This window comes from Petaurus breviceps, unplaced genomic scaffold, assembly GCF_028583685.1.
Source record: "Petaurus breviceps papuanus isolate PSGF00001 unplaced genomic scaffold, PetGlider_PUasm1.0 140, whole genome shotgun sequence".
NCBI classification, from domain to species: Eukaryota; Metazoa; Chordata; class Mammalia; order Diprotodontia; family Petauridae; genus Petaurus; species Petaurus breviceps.
Window position 1 is genome coordinate 2,671,473 of NW_027185698.1, and position 23,472 is coordinate 2,694,944.

Below are 23,472 nucleotides of genomic sequence, written 5' to 3' on the forward strand. Positions count from 1 at the left end.
GTGAACACTGGAACTTAAAACCTAAGTTTTCTGCTTCAAAGTTTAATGTTTTTTCTACTCTACCAACTGGGGCAGCTCCAGGAAGGTGGTGCAGTGGAGAGAGTGTTAGCCTTGTACTCAGGAGGATCTGAGTTCAAATCTAGCCTCCGACATTTTACTAGCTTTGTGACCTTGGGCAAGTCACTTATCCCCTATTTGTCTCAGTTTCCTAAACTATAAAATGAGCTGGAGAAGAAAATGGCCAATCACTCTGGTATTTTTGTCAAGAAAACTTCAAATGGAATCATGAAGTCAAAAATAACTAAACCAAAGAGCAAGGTCTGCTTTAACTGTCACATGTGAATCCTAACTCAATCTTTTCTTGTTTATATAGAGTTAGCATTATGTACATCAGTGATGCCCTTAGGGGCTCCTGATGTCTTGGTACTTAAATAATTTCAGAATACTGTGCTTTTAGAGTTCTTTTTTTCATATTTTTTTCTATCTCCTCTCCTGCTGTCACTTTTTTTTTTTTTTGGAGGGCAGTTGGGGTTAAGTAACTTGCCCAAGGTTACATGGCTAGGTTTTTGTTTTTTTGTGTGTGTGGGTGTTAAGTGTCTGAGGCTGGAACCTAACTCGAGTCCTCCTGACCCCGGGGCCGGTGCTTTACTCACTGCGCCACCTAGCAGTCCCTCTTGCTGTCACTTCTTATGGATATAATTGGATCATTCTTTAGCCAATTTCCTTCCACACTTTCATTCTAATTGACCTCTTCCAATGCAGTATGGGTTAGGGTTAAGCAGATAAGTGGGCTTGTGGGAATTTTTATGAAAAATGAGGGTAATTGGGCAGTGAGTAAAGTCCAGAGGATATTTCCTGTATGTAAAATGCCTAAGATTTATTGTGTGTACTTTCAGGTAACAGGTAAGTGAACTATGGGTAAGTGGGATCTTAACATATCCTTCTTCAATATGGATGTCCAAATATCTAGGTGTTTGTACATGGCAGTGATACCTGGCATAAGATAAGACTTGGTGGGGTGGTAAGGGAAGGTGGCATTCCTTGGGTTAGTAGGAACAGAAATAAGTCTTCTCACCCTAATAATAATTTCATGTATGTGATATTTCATGTTTACATAGCACTGTGCTGACCACAAACCAGTGTAATAGGAAAGAGGGGGAGTTGGAGGAGGGCCCATTTTAGAGATGAGAAAACTGAGACTTGGAGAGGTGAAATGTTTGTCTATGGACACATAAGCACTAATGTGGCAGAGCCAGGCCTGGAGCCCAGGCTATAGGATTTAGAACCGAAAGGAACTTTAGAGATCTAGGCCAATCCTCTTATTCTGCAGGTTAGAAAACTGAAGCCAAGAGAAATCAAGTTAACTTGCCAGAGCTTAGCTAGGGAGTCGGAAGTAAGTTGATTGATGTTGTTCATTTATTTTTCAGTTATGTCAGATTCTTTGTGACTCCGTCTGGGGTTTTCTTCTTTTTTTTAGAGAGGGGAACGCAGGATAATTGGAGTTAAGTGACTTGCCCAAGGTCACACAGTTAGTAAGTGTTAAGTGTCTAAGTCCAGTGTTGAACTCAGGTTCTCCTGACTCCAGGGCTGGTGTTCTATTCACTGCGCCACCTAGCTGCCCCCATTTGGGGTTTTCATGGCAGAGATACTGGAGTGTTTTTTGCCATTTTCTTCTCTAGTTCATTTTATAGGTGGGGAAACTGAAGCAAACAGAGTTAAGTGATTTGCTTAGGGTCACACAGCTAATAAGTGTCTGAGGTCAGATTTGAACTCAGAAAGAAGAATCTTCCTGACTCCAGGCCTGGCACTCTATCCATTGCCCAATCTTGCTGCCCATGTGATAAGAATAGAAGTTATAGTTAGTTCAGTTGATTAGAACATGATCTCAATGAAAACAAGGTTATAGATTCTGTTCCTTTGGTAAGCCATGCCTTTTTGTTTTGTTCCATGGCTCCAGGCCACACCTGATGTTTCTTTATCTCCTTTTTTTTTTTTTTTTAAAGCAATCGGGGTTAATTAACTTGCTCAACGTTTCATGGCCAGTTATTTCTGGGTGTGGTGCTAAGTATCTGAGCCTGGATTCGATCCCCAGGTCATCCCGACACTGGAGCCGGTGATCTTACTTGCTGTGCTACCTGGCCGCCCCTTTATCTCCTATTCTTAAACACCCACTTCCCTAGCATCCTTTAAATCCCAACTAAAATCCCATCTTAATATACTAGAAGGCTTTCCCAACCCTTATTCATTCTAGTGCCTAAATTATTTCCTATTTATCTTGTGTATATCTTGTTTTATACAAATATAAACATATCTGTTTATTTGTTGTCTCCCTATTAGATTGTGAGTTCCTTGATGGCAGAGATTATCCTTTTTGTATCCCTACCTCTTAACACAGTGCTTAGCACATAGTAGGCACTTAATAAATGGTTTTATTTATTTTATAAATATTTATATATTTCTTTCCAAATATTTATATATTTATATTTATATATATTATATATAATTATATATAATACATAATAATGTATTATATATAAAATAATATAATATATAATGTAATATATTATATAGAAATGTAAAGAATAAATATATAAATATATTATATAAATATATAAAAATATATTTTAATATATAATTTATATAATTTATTATATGTTTATATATTATATTATATATTTATATAATATTATATATAAATATATATTTATATATTAAACATATATATTTATATTATATATTTATATATTTATTCTTTCCATTTATATATTTCTTTCCAAATATTTATATTTATTTTATATATTTTATTTATTTATAAATAAATGACTGACCTACTAAGTACAAGATATTCTGCTAGACTCTAGTGATAGAATTATGAAAAAACAGCAACAAAAGAAACCTGCCATCTCCTGAAACTTTCTGCATTCTTAGACTGAATCAAAGCTACATCTGCTAATTAGGTAAATATTAATAACTTTTAGCAGAATTTTGTAACCTCACATTTCTAGATTTTACTTTGAAGGCAAGATCTTTCATGACTTTATTATCTTTATCCCACAACCAACTCTACCAACCTGACTCAGATGGTGATATCAACTCTTTGTTGATATTAGTCTTTGTTCTTTTCCCTGAAATCCTTTTTGTATCACCAGTGCAATGAAGGCTAAATTTTGATAGAATTGCACTTCTAATGACGTTCTTATTCATAGATTAATCACATCCTGGATGTTGCAATTCAATTTTGGTTTGTCTGGGCAAGATGCTAAATGTCTTTTATGGAACAGACTTTTATCAGCTACTCCACAAATCATTAATCTCCTGTAATTCCTTGAGCTTTGCCTAGAGTACTAGCTCACTCTCCAGTTGTTATTAGAATCGTCACCTCTCAGGTTCTCCTGTTAATTTTCTCTTCTGGTAGGGAGACCAGGAAATGACTGCTGCTGTTGGAGCTTGGGTATGCTAAGGGCCTTGGATTGTCTGCCAAGGTAGAAACTAGAGATGTGAATGTTCAGCAGGCAGGCCCTGATTATTTACAAAGGGAAAGGGACTTTCTAGGCAGCTTCTGCTTTAGGGGCCAGAATTTTAAATTTATTCTATGAATTTATATAGTGGATAGAGAGCTAGCCTAGGAACCAAGAAGGCCTGACTCATTTCTAATCCTGTCTCTGACACATAGTGAGTGTATGATCCTGGGCAAATTATTTAGCCCCCCACCCCTCCTTCCCCAGTGTTCCAGGCAAGCCTTTTAAGACTATGAGTTGCAGAGAAGGTGCTTAGCTGCATTGGTAGAGGACATTACTTATTGTTAACTGGACCAGAACTAGTCTCTAACATGGGTAGCTGGAGCTGAACAAAGCAGGCTAGAGATAGGAAAGTCAGGAATCAAGCAGAAGTTCAGTTTCAAAGTGAGGAAGATGCTTGCACTCAGAAGTCCATCTTTCTGAGAAGGAGGACTTATGACTTATGGCAGGGGTAGGGCTTTTATACATGAAAACCACAAGAATGCAGGACTCAACAGTCTTGAGGAAACAGTTCCCACGGTTGGCATTTCTTGGGACAATACAGATGTTCTTGGGTCCTATGGGAATAGTATCTAAGCTGTTAGAATCATAGAGCTTTGTGATTGCCTCAAGTTGTTAGGGTCGTTGAGCCCTGAGATTATTTGGGGGTGGGGTGGGGATGTACAGAACCAATGTTAATATGGCAGGAACAGGATTGAAGCACCTGGTTTGGTTCACTTAGCATGTCAGGAGGTTTGATTGATCACTTTCTGCTGTGGTACCAGCTTCCCTGGGATCCCCTGGGAGATAGGGATTAAAGCAACACAAAAATTATATAAGGGTGAGATCATCCAGAGGGTGAGCACAAAGGATTGTTGTTATGCTAAGCTCAGGGTACAGCTTGCTTGTTGGGCCTTAGCTCAGGAAAACAGCGTGTCTCCTAATATCTTGACACTATACTAATGAAATCACTGGTCTAGACTCTATTCCAAAGCAGTCCCTAAATAGTTATATAATTGAGTAGCTCTTTCAGAAGGTTATCAAGGTGATTGCTTCTAATAATGTAACTAAGGTTCTCATGAGTCATTATGCTTAGATGTATAGAGACTTGAGTAACTGGATTTTTGAGAAAGATGATCTGATGATAGAAATTTCACCTCTTGAATGAATGACTTGGGGAAAAGTGCTGGTGGTAGTTTCAGTCTTCCGCCCTTAGATACAGATGTAGTATTGTTCAGGAAAAGGTAGGGGGAAGTTGGGGGAGGGAGGGCATTTTCCTGGGAATTCTTTCTCGTTGAAGATTTTTTCTGGCCCCTAAATTTTCTTCTTCCACCCATTTCCTGTAAGCTTCAGTTAGCAAAAGATTAATGATTTAAAGGCAGTCAGCTTACAGGTGATTATCAGCTATAGTTAAATTCTTCTGCATATGAAGTAAATGTAGCAAATAAGAAAATCTAAGGACATTAATTAGTGTATTGTCTAAAGTATTAATAAATAAAGCATTTTAGAAGGAATAATCAGTGTTTATGTTGAACATTTCTCATCTGAGGCAGCCAGTCAAACTATCTGAAGGCTCTCGATGCTAGATGTGGCAAAGGCCTTGCTAGAAGCCTTGGGCATTTTGATATGTTGCACAGAGCAGGGCTTCTTAAGCTTTTGTGTATTAGGGAACCCTTTGGTAGTCTGACCTTTCTTGGAATAATGGTTTTCCATGTATAAAATAAAATCTGTAAGCTTACAAAGAAAACCAATTATATCGAAATAGCTGTCAAAGTGTATTTTTAAAATGTTCGTGGGGGATGGCTGTGGGGTGGCTAGGTGGCATAGTGAATAGAGCACTGGCCCTGCAGGAGGACCTGAGTTCAAATGTGGCCTCAGACACTTAACACTTACTAGCCGTGTGACCTTGGACAAGTCACTTAATCTCAATTTCCCTGTCCTCCCACCTCCAAAAAGCAAAAAAAAAAAAAAAATTCGTGGACTCCACTTCAAGAGCTCTGGTGTAGAGGCTCTTACTTGTAGGATTTCTGGGCATGTGGGCTCTAAGGGGAAGGGTAGAAAAAGCTTTGTTTGCATCCCTGGAAAGAGTGCCAAGTGCTGCTTGGTAGAATGTGGGGACCTCTTTCCTTTTTGGAACTGGTTTCAGTACAAACAAATGGAATATTTAGTAAGAATTTCTGGCAAATCATGAGAACTCAGACCACTAATAATATATAAAGCTTAATAGTTTCACAAAAGTATAAATTATAAATGTAAAAGTTTTTAGAGGCAGCATGGTATAGTGGAGGGGTGGGGAACTTGCTGCCACAAGGCCACGTGTGGCCCTCTAGGTCCTCAATGGGGCCTTTTGACTGAATCCAGGTTTTAACAGAACAAATCCTTTTATTAAGGGGATTTCTTCTATGAAGTTTGGATTCAGTGAAAGCACCACACTTGAAGACCTAGAGGGCCACACATGGTGTTGAGGTCATAGATTCCCTACCCCTGGGTAATGGATAAAATTTTGAACTTGGAGTCAGGAAGATCTGGTTTCAGATTCTACCTCCTATATATATAAACTGTGTGACCTTGGGCAAGTCATTAACCTTTCTGATGCTCGGTTTTCTCATCTGTAAAGGAATTATGTATGTGAAGTGCTTTATAAAACTTTAAAGTGCTGTATGTGTCGGTTATTGTTGCTGTTGTACAGTTATTATTGCTGTCACTGTTATTATTATATCTTGGTGAGCTTAAGAACATTTTATTACAATTTACATTTAAAGGGAGAATTATCATTTTATTAGTTATTTATTTTCTCAGGCAGTTCTAAACTGTTTTAAATCACATAAATTTAAAATCTCTTTTAATGTCTCATTTTTACTGATGTACTCTGTCTTCCATTTTTGATTTTGGAATTTGGTAAGTGGTGATGTGATGTATTTGTAGAGAGTGTGAAAGAAACAGGGGTGTGATAGCAGCAGTCATGAAGACAAGGCCAGCTCTCTCAGACCCAGAATCCATAAGCTATCGAGTGGCCTTCCTCCCAAGTATTAATGAAAAGGGAAAACATCCCAAGATTCTATTTCTTCCCTGTGCTGATAACAACAGCTATAATAATAGGAATTCTTATTCTTACTCTCATTTCTAGAGCACTTTAAAATTTGCATGATGCTTTCCTACATACTTGGGAGGCAGGTTGCTTCTTGCCATTAGCTTAAATTCTAAGGGATATGAGGACAAATAAAATCAATTCTAAGAGTAACTGGTAAAGAGATTCCATTGCTAATGTTTAGATATGAAATAAACATTTTTATAGTTTGCAAACCTTGGGTAGAGTGCGTGGCTGCTTTTGGATATAAGAATTCTGAGTCTGAAAAATTCATTTAAAAAATGAGTTGACAAGTTCATTGACACAGTCATATGTGCCAAAGAATCTGTTATTATCTTGGTTTTTTATTCCCTTAACCATAAAATTCTCATTGAGATGAGAACTTCCTTTTTGCTTTTGGGGAAGGGAAGGGAATAAGTAGTTACGTAGTACCTACTATGTGCTTAAGCACTTTGCAAATATCTCTTTTGCTTTTGGAAAAAACATCTGTTTTCTCATCATTATAAAGCTAGTCTTTGCTCCGCAGGCGCCATGAGCAAGACTGCTGAAGTCATTCTGAGTAACATTAATCATTACAAACCAGCAACAAAAGAGGTCCTTGTTCCTTGACCTCAACACGGAAGGATGTTATTTGGTGCATAAAATGTTAAAAGTCGGTGCACTTGGCAAATGGCTAGCCCTTTTTTTTGTCTCCGGGGCATTTCTTGTGGTTCTCCTAAGTTAGTTACGAAAGTGGTATTTAGATTTTTTAAAAAAAAATTTTAAAAGGCCAGGTAGAAGTATTGACATTTTCATATTTCATTGAGTGAAATTTCTAGAAATATCCATAACCAGTCATTATATGATGATCCCATAAGCAGCATGGAATAAATGTCTGGTTGTGGTTCTAACTCCAGCATTTACTTAATGATATGACATTGGGAAATTCTCTCTGAAATGAACTATTCTCATTTGTAAGATGGGGATAATAGTATCTTACAGGGCTGTTTTGACAAATGTAAACCTTAATGTACTTTATAAATGTGAGTTGACTGGTACAGTCTAAAGTGTGATAGCTTTGAGAATCAGAGGCCTGGGTTTCAGGAATGAGCTCTGGGTCTTTTAATCACTGTAGGTCAATTTCCTCTTCTATAACATGATAAGGTTGAACTAGATGACTTTTAAGGGCCTTTCCAGCTCTAAATAATAATGATAATAACAATAACAATAATAATAATTATATAGGCAGCTGGGTGGGGCAGTGGATAGTGTGCCAGACCTGGAGTCAGGAATACCTGAGTTCAAATCTAATCTGAGACACAAGCTGTGTGACCTTGGGCAAGTCACTTAACCTCCGTTTGTCTCAGTTTCCTCATCTGTAAAATGGGGATAATAGTAGTAATCTGATATGATTGTGATTGTGAGGTTCAAATCACGTAATAATTGTAAAATCCTTAGTACAGTGCTTGGCACATATAGTAAGCATCATGTAAATATTAACTATTATTATTATTGTTTCATGACAGTCTGACAGACATAGAGGGAGTGGAAGAGAGGAATGGGGGACTCTTATAAACTTCTGTACTTTCATTAACCACCTAGGATTACAGCTGTATTTGAATGGTTTTATTAATAGTAGCCCAGTTCAAACTAGGTTTTGTTACTCTGTACCTGGAATGATAAAATGATTTAAATATTCTGTATCCATTTAAGCAGATTAAATGTGCTTTATTTCTCATAGGAAGCTGATTTCTGTGGTGCATGATAAAAAAATTAATCAACAAATGTTTAATAAGGACTTGCTGTGTGCTTGTTACTGGAGATACAAATACAAAGAATGAAACAATTCTTTTTTTTTTTTCCTTTTTGGAGGGGGGAAGGCAGGGCACTCAGGGTTAAGTGACTTGCCCAAGATCACAAGGCTAGTAAGCGTTAAGTGTCTGAGGCCACATTTGAATTCAGGTCCTCCTGACTCCAGGGCTGGTGCTCTATTCACTGTGCCACCTAGCCATGCCAAAATGATCCATTTTCATAGAGCATAACCTGAGTTTTTTTTTTTCTAGGTACTGATGATGTGTATTCATCATCTCTCTACAGAGTGTAACTTGGTTACCTTTATGAAAAAAAATTGAAATTTCAGTATGTTTGGCTAGGACATCAGGATATCTGGTTTAGGAGTGGGCTCATGGAATAGGGTAAAGACCCCTGGGCCACTTGAAGATGAACTCTATAACTCAGTCTTCATTAACACCATTTTCTTACCACCTAAACCAAACTCTATATGGGGTAGGCTTGATGCTATATCATTATTTCCTACTAAAGTTTAGAGGTCTGTTTTTCAAGCCAATTAAATACGAATTTATTAAATACCTACTACACATTATGGCCTAAGGGTTTTCAAGAAATTTCCATTCAATAAGCATTTATATGACACCTACTGTGTACTAAGCACCATATTAGGCAATGGTAAACAAAGAGAAGAATGAAATAGTCCTGTCTTTGAGAGGTTATAGTATACCAGAAGAAACAAGATGCACATTTTAATAAAATATATTTTCCTAGTAATTAGGCTATTCTTGATTTTCTTCAGTTTTTAGTGCTTTCCCCCAAACTCACATTCCCATTGATTCATATTTAGTTTGTATATATTTTGTGTACACACAAAATTTGTGTGTATATATATACATACAATATATACAAATATATATATATATAAATATTACATATTCCAATCCTGCATTTGACATGTATTGACTACATGGCCCTGGGAGAGTCACTTAATTTTTCTGTGCCCTGAGCAACTCTTTAAAATGATAAATTCCACAACAGTTGTCTTTCTGTTTTGGTAGAGAGAGTTTACATTTAGTGGAAGTTATTTACAGTGATGAAATCCCAGATCCAGGTTATCTGCATTGTATTAACTTTCCTATGTTCTTGTTCCTCCCTTCCTCTCTCCAGAAGAATGGAATCTCTTGGGGTGGCTAGGTGGCACAGTGAGTAAAGCGCCGGCCCCCTGGAGTCAGGAGGACCTGAGTTCAGATCCAGCCTCAGCCACTTAACACAAATGCGGCCTCAGACACTTAACACAAATCTGCCCTCAGATACTTAATACAAAAATATTAGTCGTGTGACCTTGGGCAAGTTACTTAACCCCAATTGCCCTCCAAAAGGCCAAAAAAAAAAAGTAATCTCTTTGAGGGCAGGAACTCTTTCATTTTTGTCTTTGTATCCCCACCACAGTGCTTGGCAGATAATAGGCACTTGGTAAATTCTTGTTGGATTGAATTAATTTCAGAGGAAGGAGGAGCACTAACGAGGAGCGTGGGGAGTGTGCTTGGAAAAGGAGTGAGGATCAGAAAAGGCTTCCTGTAGTAGGTGGCACTTGGACCGAGCTTCCAAGTAAGCTAGGGATTCTTTGAGTTAGAAGGGAGGAGGGAGAGCATTCCAGGAATGGGGGATGACAGCTAAGAACGGAGGCAGAATATGTAATAACATAGTGTAAGGGAACACCATGTAGGTCAGGTTGGCTGGAACATTGAGGGATAAAAGAGTAATGTGTATTCTGCCTTGAAAAAGATGCTGGAGTCAGATTGCAAAGGGCTTTAAATATTATAAAGAGGAGTTCACATTTTATTCTAGTGCAGCATTTCTCAAAATGAGATCTAGGGATGCTTTCATGGGGTCAAAACTATTTTAATGATAATACTAAAATGTTTACTTTTTTATGGATTATTTTTTTCTTTAAATAAACAACTTATAACAACTTGAAAAACTTTGACGTAGATCCTCCCTCATATTTCTCAATGCAAGTGATTGTGAAACAATTAGTATTTATAAATAATAAATAAACAAGGGGCCCTATTTTATTTTATTTATTTATTAAAAAAATTTTTTTTAAAGCAATCGGGGTTAAGTAACTTGCTCAAGGTTACACAGCCAGTTATTTCTGGGTGTGGTGCTAAGTATCTGAGCCCGGATTTGATCCCCAGGTCATCCCAACACTGGAGCCGGTGTTCTTACTCGCTGAGCCACCTGGCCCACCCCTAAGGGCTTTAAATTAGGGCTTGTAGCACTGTGTTTTATCCTGACATTAATGAAGCTCCCTCAGTGAATGTCCATTACATTTCTCTCATGTTAATCAATAGCCTTGGCCATCCAATGTCTTGCCAAAGGTTTATAATGCATCATTTTAATTAAAGACATACACACAATTTATACAGAACAATTCTCTTGTGTTAATTACCATGAACACATCTGCAAGGAAATAATATTCATGGAGCAGCTAGGTGGCGCAGTGAATAGAGCACTGGCCCTGAAGTCAGGAGGAGCTGAGTTCAAATGTGGCCTCAGACACTTAACAAGAAAACTAGCCATGTGACCTTGGGCAAGTCACTTAACCCCAATTGCCCTCCAAAAAAAAAAGTAAAAAAAAGATCATATTCCTTACATTTTTTAAAAACTCAATTTTATTTTATATTCACTTTCTGAATTCTCTCCTTCCTATTCTCCCCCTACCCATCCCTACCCATTGAGGATGAAAGAAAAATAAAATCCATTACAAATATGTATAATCAGACAAAATGAATTCCCATTTAGCCATGTCCAAGGAAGGAAGGGAGGGAGGAAAGGAAGGAAGAAAAATATGCTTCAATCTGCACTCTTGAGTTCATCAGCTATCTATTTGTACAGAGATAATATTTTATGAGTCCTTTGGAATTGTGGTTTGGTCATTGTGATGATCAAAGTTCCTAAGGTGGAGTTTTAATTATAGCACATTAAATATCAATAGATATAACTCACAAACAAATTTCTTTGGGGGTTCTTGGTAATTTTTAAGAGTATGAAGGGGTCTTGAATCCAACAAGTTTGAATACTTTTCTCTGTTCTAGAAGCAAGGGAGTTGCTGAAGCTTCTTGAGTAGGGGAGTGACATGATCAGATCTGTACTTTAGGAATGTCTGTTTGGCAGATGTGTGGAGTACTTATTAGAGGCAAAGAGACCATTAAGGAGGCTACGTTTCAGCAATCTAGGTTAGAGATGATAAAGACCTGAACTAAGGTGGTGGCTGTATGAGTATAGAGAAGGAAGAGGATTTGAGACATGTAGAGATAAAATTGATAAATATTTGGCAACTGATTAAAGAGTGAGAAAGAGTAAAGAGTTGAAGACGACACTTTGTAAGCTTGAAAGACTGGAAGGAAGGTGGTTCTCTTGACAAGATGAGGAAGTTAGAAAGAGAACTGGGTTTAGAGGGGGAAGATCATGAGTTGCCTTTGAAGATGCCCATGGACTAGTTAGATAAAGATGTCCACTATACATTTGGGGGTTTGAGATTCCAGCTCAGGTTATTTGAGAATAGATTTTGTAATCATCAGCATGAGAAGTTAATTGAATAGATGGGAGCTAATGGGATCACCACAAGAGTATAAAAAGAGAAAAGAAGAGAAGAGGTCTCAAGATAGAACGAACCCTGGGCGATACCCATAACTAGAGAGCAAGACACGAATGGTGATCCGGCAAAGTGGACTGAGAAGGAACGGTCAGATAGATGAAAGAACCAGGAAATAATGGTGTCATAAAATTCAAGGAGGAGAATATATATATATAAGAGAATGGAGTGGTCAACAGTGTCGAGAGCCTCAGGAATGAGGGTTGAGGAAAGGCTGTTGGACTTAACCATTAAGATATCATTGGCAACTTTGAATATAAGTTCAATGGAATGTCTAAATTAGAAGCCAAATTACAAGAAATTTAGAAGTGAGTAAGATGTGAGGAATTGGAGGCAATAAATGTAGACATCTTCTGGGAGCTGGACTGTGAAATGGAGAGATAACAAAAGATAGCTTGAGGAGATGGCAGGGACCAAGAAGAGTGACAAATCCAGGCATGTTGTGGGGCAGTGGGGAAGAATCTCAATCCATTAAAATATATGTTAACCCTTGAGCACAAGAGAGACAAATGTAGATGTTTTCCTATTTTTAAAAATCTATGGGAAATTCATTTTTCTTTAGGTTGGGTGTACCTTTTGCTTGCTATTAACTTCTCATGTATTTTTGAAGGTATTGCTGGCCAAATATGCTAGTTAATTGCTTTGTAACCTTTTGAAAGTCAGAGTTAATCTTTTCATCTGTAAGACTAGGAGGTTGGACCAAGACACCTATAAAATACTGTTTGGATCTAAAATTCTGTGATTATGCATTTCATATAGTTAAGTGTAATTACTATTCTATTTTTGTAGCAAATGCTGATGTTTTAAAGGCCATGGTGGCAGATAACAGTGTATGTGATCCTGAAAGGTAAGACCTTTTTTCTTTCTTTTTTTTTTTGTAAAGGAAGCCTTTTCATTTAATTGCTTAAATTTAATGACACAAAGCTTGCCATTTTTCTTTTGTAATGGTCTTTATCTTAAGTATTGTTTATAGATTGTATAAAGATAGTCATTGATGTGCTTATTTAGGAGATATTTATTACATGTGAAACATTGCTACAATAGCATTCATTTTAAGCTATGGTTCTTGAATATTATGTCTCTGAATAAATTAGCCTGAGGTAATTGATCATAGAATTTATACAGAAGTTGTTAAAATCTGTTAAAAATCCGTGCGGTGTTTTTACTATAATCTTTCCCAGAAAATGGGTGTGGTGTTAACATTAAAAATATTTCTTTAAAGAAAATAGCATGGGATGGCTAAGTGGTGCAGTTAATAGAGCCCTGGCTTTGGAGCCAGGAGGACTTGAGTTCAAATTAGGCCTCAGACACTTGACAGACTTACTAGCTGTATTGGGCAAATCATTTAACCCCAATTGCCTTGCCTTCCCTGCTCAAAAAAAAAAAAAAAAAAAAAAAAGGAAAAAGAAAGAACAATATAGCATTTAAAATTCAAGTGGACAGTAAGGTTTAAAAAACATAATTCAGATAAAGGTTATATAACAACTTATATATATACATACATACATACATATATATGTATTTTTTTTCCTCTCCTCTCCCAAGTCTATATACATGGAGATATGTATATGTCCTCGTATACAGGCTTCGTAACCTTTTTCCTTCAGTCAGTTTGTCACCATTATGACCCTTCCTTCCCTAAAACTTTAGAGAAATGCTCTAACAATTCTTTTTCTCCCAAATCTCTTTCCATCACTCCTATTAAGATTTGACTGGTAAGTGGCACCCTCCATTGTTTGTGAGGGTTGGCTCATGGTAATGTAATATGTCTAATACTGAGTAACCCAGAAGAAAATGGCACATCAGTTTAGAAAGATTGCCAACTCCTGCCAATAATAGACTTTTTGCTTTTGTTAGGGGAGATAAGAAGGGATGACAAAGAAGAATTGGCAAGATTTCCATGAGGTCAGGATGAATGACCTCTTGTCCTCTCTTGCTACATGTTTATTGCTGCAGGATTGGATGCCCTAATTTTAAAACTTTATTTTTAATAAAAAAAAAAAGAAATCTAGCACCCTCTTAAGATATGTCAAAACTTAATTAGGATTTGTTTTTATCTAGCTACAAGGGCACACATTTTTATGCTGTCTTTGCTCAAGTTAAGGTAAGAACTCGGCAGGGAATGAGAAATAGTATCTTATGGTTCAACTAGTGAGTGTATTAAAATTTAAGAAAGAAACACCCTTTCAAATCAAACAGAATATCATCAATTGATCCAATTGTTAATTTCCAGCTGATTTCATGATTAAATAATAGATGATCTCCTTCTATGAAGGAAAAAAAGGCTTGTGTTTTTTTAGAGAAAGTGAAATGTGAACAAATTGCTATGTATATTGAATCCCTTGTGATCAAAAAACAGTTTATAGGGGCTTTTAGGTAGCTCAGTGAATAGAGCACTGACCCTGGAGTCAGGAGGACCTGAGTTCAAATCCAGCGTCAGATGCTTAATACTTACTAGCTGTGTGACCTTGAGCAAGTCACTTAATCCCAATTGCCCTGCCTTCCTCCTCCAAAAAAAAAGCAACTCCCCCCGCCAGTTTACAAAGCATGTTTATATCACTGAGGTAGATGTTTTTTATTTGTGTGTAAATCTACTCCTCAAATTACATGAGTTTTGTTTTTTAATTAACTGAGGTTTCCTTAAAGTAACTAACCCTTTCTAATTTGATTTCCACCCTACTAGCCCTTTGACTCCAAGTACTCCAGGCAGTCCCCCAGTGAGTCCTGGTCCCATGTCACCAGGAGGTACTCCAGGAAAGCATATATGTGGCCGCCATCTACATACTGTTGGAGGGGCAGTAGAAAGAGATGTATGTCAGCGCTGCAGACATAAACGGTGGCACTTCATAAAACCAAGCAGCAAATCGAAAGATGGAAGAAGTCGGCGCCAAGGAGAAGTGACAGTTCTTTCTGTTGGCAGGCAAGAACCATTTTCTTTATTATGTTTCTGATTTTGATCATTTGGAACTGGCTTGTACTTACTGAATCTGGTATATCCCTTCTTCATCCATACTGTATTCTCCTCCATGCTTTTGACAAATTGTTCCTTCCTATGTTCCAACCTTTTACAATGATGAAAAGCTCCCTGTAGGTCGACAATAAATAGACTGATAGAAGATGGCACCAAAGAACTCCCATCTAGGCCAAGCTGGACTGGGATTTCTTGGTGGGGAATTTTATGTTTTCACTAAAACATGTAGCTCAACATTTTACAATTTCTCATTGTTAGCCAATGTGAATTCATTGCTTACTTTTCCATTCTGTAAGATTGAAATTCATTATGTTAAATGATACTTAGTTATGATGTTGGCCTGCTGCTAGGACTGTGAGTTGAAAAGAGATAGATATTTGTATAGCATTTGTGGATTTTTTTTCACTGCCTTGCAATTCAGCAATTGCAGTTCAGCAAAGAAAAGGCAATGAAGGGTATCCTGAAATGGTGAGTGCTTTAAGTCCATAATAAGATATGCTATAAAAAGATTTTTTCACTCAGAGGCTTGATTTTGAGAGAAGCAAAGGAGGTTAAGGTTTCTATATTTGATGGCAAAAATTAGAGTCAACTTGATAGCCATTCATTTTCAATCTGAACATTTCTGGTTCAAGACAGTTGTAGGATTTAAGTCTTTCCCATTTGGTGGCTTCGGTGTGGATAATAAAAGTCAACTCATGACCTAAAGGCCCCTGAACATCTGTCAGAAAGATGAAAAAGTCTCTCCCATTTAAACTGAACTAGAATCTCAGATCCTCATGAACTATAAAGAAGAAATCACAAAAGACTCTGGGATGGGAAGCTATATCAAGGTCACTTTTGTACTGTAACACCCTGGGTAGCACTCAGAAGCACAAGAAGGCTTGAAGAGTGTTTAAAAATAATTCAAAGTTGGAGATATTCAAGCCTGGCAGGGAAGCAAATTCTGAGTGTTAAATACAAAATCCTTTCAGCTTTGATTTAAAAAATGTCTTATCTGGAATATGATGCCCTAACCAGGATAGGACACCAGCACATGTAGTCATAATATATTATAGTACACGATAATTTATTAGATCTGAAAGGAAATGTCATTATCAATGGGGAAATCATGGAGGAGATGGCATTTATGTTAATCTTTGAATGATGGGTAGAAATTCAGTAGACTGAAGTGTGGCAGGATGTCTGTAAACAAAAGCACAGATGTGAGTGTAGCAATGATCTTCCTATCCTGCCTAACAAATTATACAGATTACTACATATAATTAGGAGCTTCATAAAGAAACATTGAGGATGATGAAGGAAAGGAGTTTCCTACGATGCTACAGTTTGCATTCTGACACTCCCAATACCCTGTGTGTTATAAGGACATGAAGTGTGATGGGAGATAATTTAAGTTGTGTTTCAAGAGTTGGAAACAGGAAAATCAGTTGGCCCCGAACTGGTAGCAGAGAATAGGACCACTGAGCTAGGAAGGGCTTTGAATATGGAAAGTGGTATGACTTAAGTGTTCACTGCCTTCAGCTGGCTTATATGGAACCCTTCAGCTTTTCTGGTGGATTTCTTTTATAAGATTTCTAAGTTAGATTTTTTATTTCCCATACTTTGTTTCTGTCTCTGTACCATAATGCATATTGAAAACATTAGAATGCCCACTAGTCCAAAATTATTAATAGACTTTTGTGTAGATGTTTGTAGTTTTGTTGTTGCCATTGTTCAGTCATGTCCGACTCTTGGTGATCCCATTTGGGGTTTTCTTGGCAAAGATACTGGAGTGGTTTGCCATTTCCTTCTCCAGTTCATTTGACATGAGGAAGCTTAGGCAAATGGGGGTAAGTGATTGTCCAGGGTCACATTCTGAGGCCAGATTTGAACTCAGGAAAATGAGTTGTCCTCACTCCAGACCTTGGCACTCTGTGCCAAGACACTGTTCCACCTAATCGCCCTGGTAATTTTATGCAGGAGCTATTTTCCTAAATTTCTCTTCATCTCACTTGATTTTGTTCTCTGTGGACCAGAAAAGAGACAGATTTCGAGCTCTCTGCTGCACAGGTGCAGTAGCACAGGAGACAGCACTGTTTTGCTCATAGTCATGAAAATTTCAGAAGTGGTAGAAACCTGTAGTTTTTGCAGAGAAAATGCCTTTTATTTACTTTCCAAAACAATAATCTTAGGATCTGATGAAAGGTTCAGCTTCAATATATTGGAGAATTCCTTCAAGTAACCCAGCCCAGAGCTAGCCTTGTCTCTCCCTGGAGACACTCTGATATTGGGCACTGAGCTTTGAAATCTTGTTACTTTGTGGTGCTCTGGTTGTTGTCAGCCACACACAAAAAGCAAATAATTTGACCCACAGAGAAAATTGTAGTTTGCAATATCTTTTTCTCATTCTTCCTCAAAACCTTCTTCCATCCAGGCGATAATCTCATTTTGGATGGAGAGTGTTCAGGCCAAAGAATATTTTAGATTTAGCTTGGGAATAGGAAAAAGGCTATTATGAAAGACTGTATGTGGCTTTGTATTATGTTATATTAGGAGATATATAATCATACTATATCATTATAAACATTACATTATAATTATACAGCAAAATTGTGTATAATTTTATTTCACTAAATTTAGGATTTCATAATATATACTTACATGCTAAAATTATATATGAAGTGATGTTATAATTATATTAATATAATACAGCATGTGTTTAGAATTACCTATTAAGATAATACTACAATTATATTAATATAATACAGTATATGGGCAGCCAGGTGGTGAAGTGGATAGATTGCTGGGCCTGAAGTGAGGAGATCTCATCTTCCTGAGTTCAGATCTGACCTCAGCCCTTACTAGCTGTGTTACCCTGGGCAAGTCATTTAACAACAAATATAGCATATATAATAGTAATATTAATAATGTAAAATTTAAATGTTAGATATTTACACTCCCTCCTTAATCTTCTGCAATTTCCCCTTAAAGACAATTGCTCTCAGTGTGCTCCCCTCCATAATTTAAAACAACACAGGTCTGACTAAGACTGAGGTTTAGAAACCACCCAGAATGTCTTATGTACGGCATTGCTTAAGCAAACACTTTTTTTTTATATCAATCTGGTTTGTGAATTCAATATTTAAAAAAAAAATTATAGCCAATTACAGACTTGTTGCTTTTTAATAGGTGATGCCTACAGTGGATTAGGCCTATTCTAGAATATTCACAAAGTATTATATAGTCCCTGCAGGATTCAGGAGGGGATGTTTCAGGGAACAGAAGGGTCTGGTGGGTGAAAAGGCTTACCCTCTTCTGTTTTCTCCCTTTGGATAATTTTTAATGGCTACTTTAACTTTTAGCTTCGTTTGGATGCAATCTCTCATGTTTCTTAGTTACTTACACCTTTGTGTTTTAGGAAAATAAAACCCAACAGGGCTCCTCTTCTCTCCTCAGGTTTAGAGTTACGAAAGTAGAACATAAGGCCAATGCCAAGGAACGGAGAAGTCTGATGTCTGTGAGTGGTGCAGAAAGTGTCAATGGCGAGGTACCTGTTACCCCTGTGAAAAGGGAACGAAGTGGCACGGAGTAGGAGGTGGGTTTTATCACTGTCAGCCATGGATACGTGGGGGAAAATATGTGGGGACACTGCCATGTGTGTGTTTTTGGTCTAGCAATAGATTACTACTTCAATGTATCTTCATTCTCATAGGGGTAAAGAAGATTGGACATTGATAATTAATTAGATTGAGTTTCATTATTAATTAAGTGTCCATTATGTGAAAGACTCTTGTGATACAAAGATGAAAATAATAGAGCCCCTGTCTTCAGGGATCTTCCATTCAACCAGAGCTGAGAGGTGGACATACACCAAGTACACCAGTACATGATGGAAATATCGAGGAGGGAGAGAGAGCCCTGAAAACTGGGGTGGCAGCTCCAGGGAAGGCTTGACGAAGGAGCCAGTACCTGAGACGATCTAGGGCTATGTTATTCACTTGTGGCCCAGAGTAGAGAGGAAGGGACTCTGATAGCTTAGAGGAACAAAGGGATAATTCAAATAGAAACAAGGCCATTACTTCCATAGCTCAGAAGAGCTTAGGGTGAATCTTGAACATGTTTGAAGGAAATCCTGTGACTGTTATCTTCAAGTCCATAGGGATTTTGACCATGTTCTATGTCTAGCCTTTATCGTCCTAAAAGATGTCCAATTTCCGCCATATTTTCAAGCTTAGCAGATTCCATTCTGACACAGTCTCTGAGCTTCTCTAGATTTGCAGGTGACACCCAAGTTGAACTGAAGAGAAACCAGCACTCTGGGAGGCAGTTTTGATTTCAAAATGACCTTGGTAGTTAGGGGAAGCATTCTGAACACATTTCAGTATGCCCAAGTACCTCTGGGAAGAAAAATAAACTGCTCAAATAGAAGTTGGGAGAGGGTTGTCAGATTTGAGAGCAGAGACTTTAGGGATCCCAGTGCTAACCAACAGTGTGTGTGGCAATGAAGTAGAAAAAAGCAAGCTCACCAGGATATATACAGAGGGGTAGGGCATATGAGCTCAGGTAGGGTCTCTGAAGAAATTCTTCCACTGTACACATCGTTAGTCAGCCTCTCCACATGTGCCAGATCCGCAACTAACAGGAAATACTAAGATGTTAGAGAGGATTCTGGTGAGCCCCTGAGATGGGAAGGAATTAGATGTTCAGGATTAGGAAAAGTTAAGAGAATCAGGTTGTCTAACCAATCGTGTTGGTGTATGTTGTATGTTCTTTATTCAGATTTACTAAGGTCACTAGAATTTTGAATCTGTATTACAAAGTATTCAACTGTAACCCACTTCTCACCAGTTTAGAGTTACAACCATGCTGTCTTGAGATCTGTGAGTGGGCAGGCACCTTCGTGGGCCCCTGAACCCAACATTACTATGCAGTGACTTTGGTGCTACTTAGAAAAAAAAATTTAAACCTACTACATGTAGATGTTTAGATTGTCTTTAGATAGTCCTGTTACAGCATTTTATTTTTTTCCAATTACATGTAAAAATAGTTTTCAACATTCATTTTTGTAAAATTTTGAGTTCCAATTTTTTTCCCTCCCTCCTTCCTCTCTCCTCTCCCCACGACAGCAAGCAATTTGATCTAGGTTATACATGTATGATCATGTTAAACATATTTCCACATTAGTCATGCTGTGAAAGAAGAATCAGAACAAAAGGGAAAAACCATGAGAGAAAAAAAGGAGAGAAAACAGTATGCTTTGATCCGCATTCAGACTCCATACTTCTTTTTCTGGATGTGGTTAGCATTTTCCATCAGGAGTCTTTTGGAATTGTCTTGAATCATTGTATTGTTGAGAAGAGCTAAGTCTATCATAGTTAACCACTGTACAATGTTGCTTGTTGCTGTGTACAATGTTCTCTTGGTTCTGTTCACTTTGCTTAGCACCAGTTCATATTAAGTCTTTCCAGGATTTTCTGAAATCTGCCTGCTCATTATTTCTTATAGCACAATAGTATTTCAATACATTCATATAGCACAACTTGTTCAGCCATTCCCCAATTGATGGGTATCCCCTCAATTTCTAATTCTTTGCCACCACAAAAAGACCTGCTATCAATATTTTTGTACATATGAGTCTTTTTCCCTTTTTTTATGATCTCTTTGGGATACAGACCTAGTCCCCACTGTACATATTAAGAACTCTATTACTCTGGAGTCAAATCCCAGGAGTGTGGCTTCTGTGTGCAGATTGTTAACAGGTGGGAGGCAGTGAGATGCACTAGATAATTTGTTGAATTTGGGGTCACAGGATCCCTGGGGCAAGTCATTTTATCTCTCAGCTTCAGTGTCTTCATCCATAAAAAGAGGTGATTAAACTAATGATCTCTTAGGACTGTTCAGGGTTTATATCTTATGAACAAGAAGGAATATTTAAAGGTATTCTGGATTAGTCTTGAATTAATTACAAAAATTGATTGAATAGAACAGAACTGTTCAATTAAACATTTTACTGTTATTTTTAACAACAAAATTGTAAACATCAAAAAATGTCATCACTCTCCAATTAAATTTGGACTATTAACAAGAGGGGAGAACTGCTCCTTGATTGAAAACAAATGTGTATACATACAACTCTTTGTTTCTTTTTTCAATGTATAAGTCTGTTGGGGTAGAAAGACTGTTAATGTATTTAGGAGAATTGACATGATCAGATTTTTTTTTTTGCTTTTTTTTTTGGAGGGGGGAAGGCAGAGCTGTTGAGGTTAAGTGACTTGCCCAAGGTCACATGGCTAGTAAGTGTTAAGTGTCTTAGGTCAGATTTGAACTCAGGTCCTCCTGACTCTAGGGTCAGTGCTCTATTCACTGCACCACCTAGCTGCCCGCATGATTAGATTTTTCAGTAAAGAAAGTTTCTAAAATAAATCAGAAATTTGAGAATTAGAAGGGACCTCACCAGCGACCTAGGAGTTCCATTTATAACCAAGAGGAATGCTCATTCTAACCTATCTGACAAATAGTCATCCAACCTCTGCTTGACCTACTCTTCCCAGAGAGAATCAACTGCTTTTGGGTATTTAAGAGGAAAGACTTCCTATAGAAGGCAGGATTAAGGACTTTATGAAAGTCAGGGAAGCCAATAAGTGGAGAAGAGGAAGGAGGGCATTCCAGGCATAGGGGCAGGCAGAGAAAATTCTTAGAGTTGAAAGATGGAGACTTGTGTGTGGAACAGCAAGGAGGCCAGTATTTAACTGGATTGAAGTGTACGTGGTGGAGAGTTAAGGTGTAAGAAGCCTGGAAAGGTAGAATGGACTAGGAGGTTATCAAAAGTTTTGAAAGTCAAACTGAGGATTTTGTATTTGATCCTTGAGGCCATAGAAAACCATTGGAATTTATTGAGAAGGGGATGACATGTTAGGATCTACACTTCAAGAAAATCTCTGAGATAGTTGAATTGAGGAAGGATTAGAGTGGGGAAAGACTTGTGTCTGGCAGACCCACAAGCAGACTGCTCAGGATTACAGATAAGAAAATGTCTATGAGGACAGAGACTGTGTCTAATTTACATTTTCTGTTTTGCCCATTGTCTTGAACAGGGCTTTGCACATAATTCATACCAGAGCTGGAAGGGATCTAGTGTCATCTAGTTCAACTCTTTCATTTTATAGATGAGGAAACTGAGGCTCAGGGAGATTAAATTATTTATTTGCATAGTAAGTATCCAAGGAAGTATTTGGTCCTTTGACTACAGGTCCAAAGTTCTTTTCTGTTGTGTCCTACATTTGACACTTAAATATATGTCAACTAAGGGAGAAGCCAATCCTTATTCTTTAGTTGCTTTTTGAATTTATAGTCTTAAAAATTTTTTTTTGTAATTTGTAGTCTTAAAAAAAAATATTACAAAGATCTAGTTTAATATTCGAGAGTGAATGGAATCAGGATTCTGTCCCCCTTTGACTATGGTTCCTTTTTGTAGCCACATCTAAGTTGCTATCTACCTCATTTATTTTGGCAGTGAAATCGAGAAGGTTTCTTTATTCCACTGAAAATGTTTTTTGATTCTTTCGAAAAGACTAAGCTTTTGTTCTTCTAAGTTGAATTGAGTTCCTTTTATCCACTAAGAAGCTTAGTCAGCTGTCTTCCAATTGAAAAAATATTTAGAAAACATATATCATTGTTTAGAAACATGCATCACAAATTCCTTCAGTATTTCTTTCTCATTTTATAATAGTTCTCTTATTAATAAAATAAAGACCTTCAAAATGCATGTTAAATTAATTTTGTTGGATTGTGTTTTGGTGACTTTCTGCAATATTTAAAAAAAATTTTTTATTTTTGCTTTTTGGAGGGCAACTGGGGATAAGTGACTTGCCCAAGGGCACACAGATAGTTTTTGTGTTAAGTGTCTGAGGCCAGATTTGAACTCAGGTCCTCCTGACTCCAGGGCCAGTGTGCTCTATTCACTGCACCACCTAGCCGCCCCTTTCTACAATATTTTTTTTTTTTAAAGCAATTGGGGTTAAGTAACTTGCTCAAGGTTACACGGCCACGTGTTTCTGGGTGGGTGCTAAGTGTCTGAGCCTGGGATTCTATCCCCAGGTTGTCCTGACACTGGAGCTGGTACTCTTACTCGCTGTGCTACCTGGCTGCCCCTCTACAATATTTTTAATAGATCCATAGCCCTTCAGTATGGTTACTTCATGTATTTAGTGCAGATTCTAGTGTATCCCTGTCTTTTCTTCCTGACTAATTCCTGCTTGTGTTCTGCTAGAAATCCTCCGTAGTGGATCTGCCCACTACATTGTAGGCCTTCTGTCCATCTGCTATTACTCATCTCTACAAATGATTGGCCTACCTTCTTTTGTGAGCATGTATGTGCCTAATGAGTCCTTTTACATTAGGTCTTGTGAGCAAAGTTGGTAATGTGTCACAGCCTGCTTACATCCACTATGCATTTCTCCACTGTCTGTTAGGCAGACCAATTTTGAATCTTTGAAAGAAGAATCCTTAG

At 37.5% G+C, this 23,472-nt stretch overlaps 1 protein-coding gene across 1 annotated transcript in view; it reads left to right on the top strand.

Annotated features, from left to right (window-relative positions):
* Nucleotides 1–23,472, top strand: part of RELL1 (RELT like 1) — a 73,893-nt gene that overhangs the window by 32,583 nt on the left and 17,838 nt on the right. Inside the window, exons 4-6 of the mRNA XM_069068641.1 lie at nucleotides 12,803–12,860; nucleotides 14,697–14,933; nucleotides 18,420–18,558. Of these exons, the coding sequence (XP_068924742.1) occupies nucleotides 12,803–12,860; nucleotides 14,697–14,933; nucleotides 18,420–18,555 (431 nt within the window). The 3' untranslated portion in view covers nucleotides 18,556–18,558. The remainder of the gene's footprint in view (nucleotides 1–12,802; nucleotides 12,861–14,696; nucleotides 14,934–18,419; nucleotides 18,559–23,472) is intronic.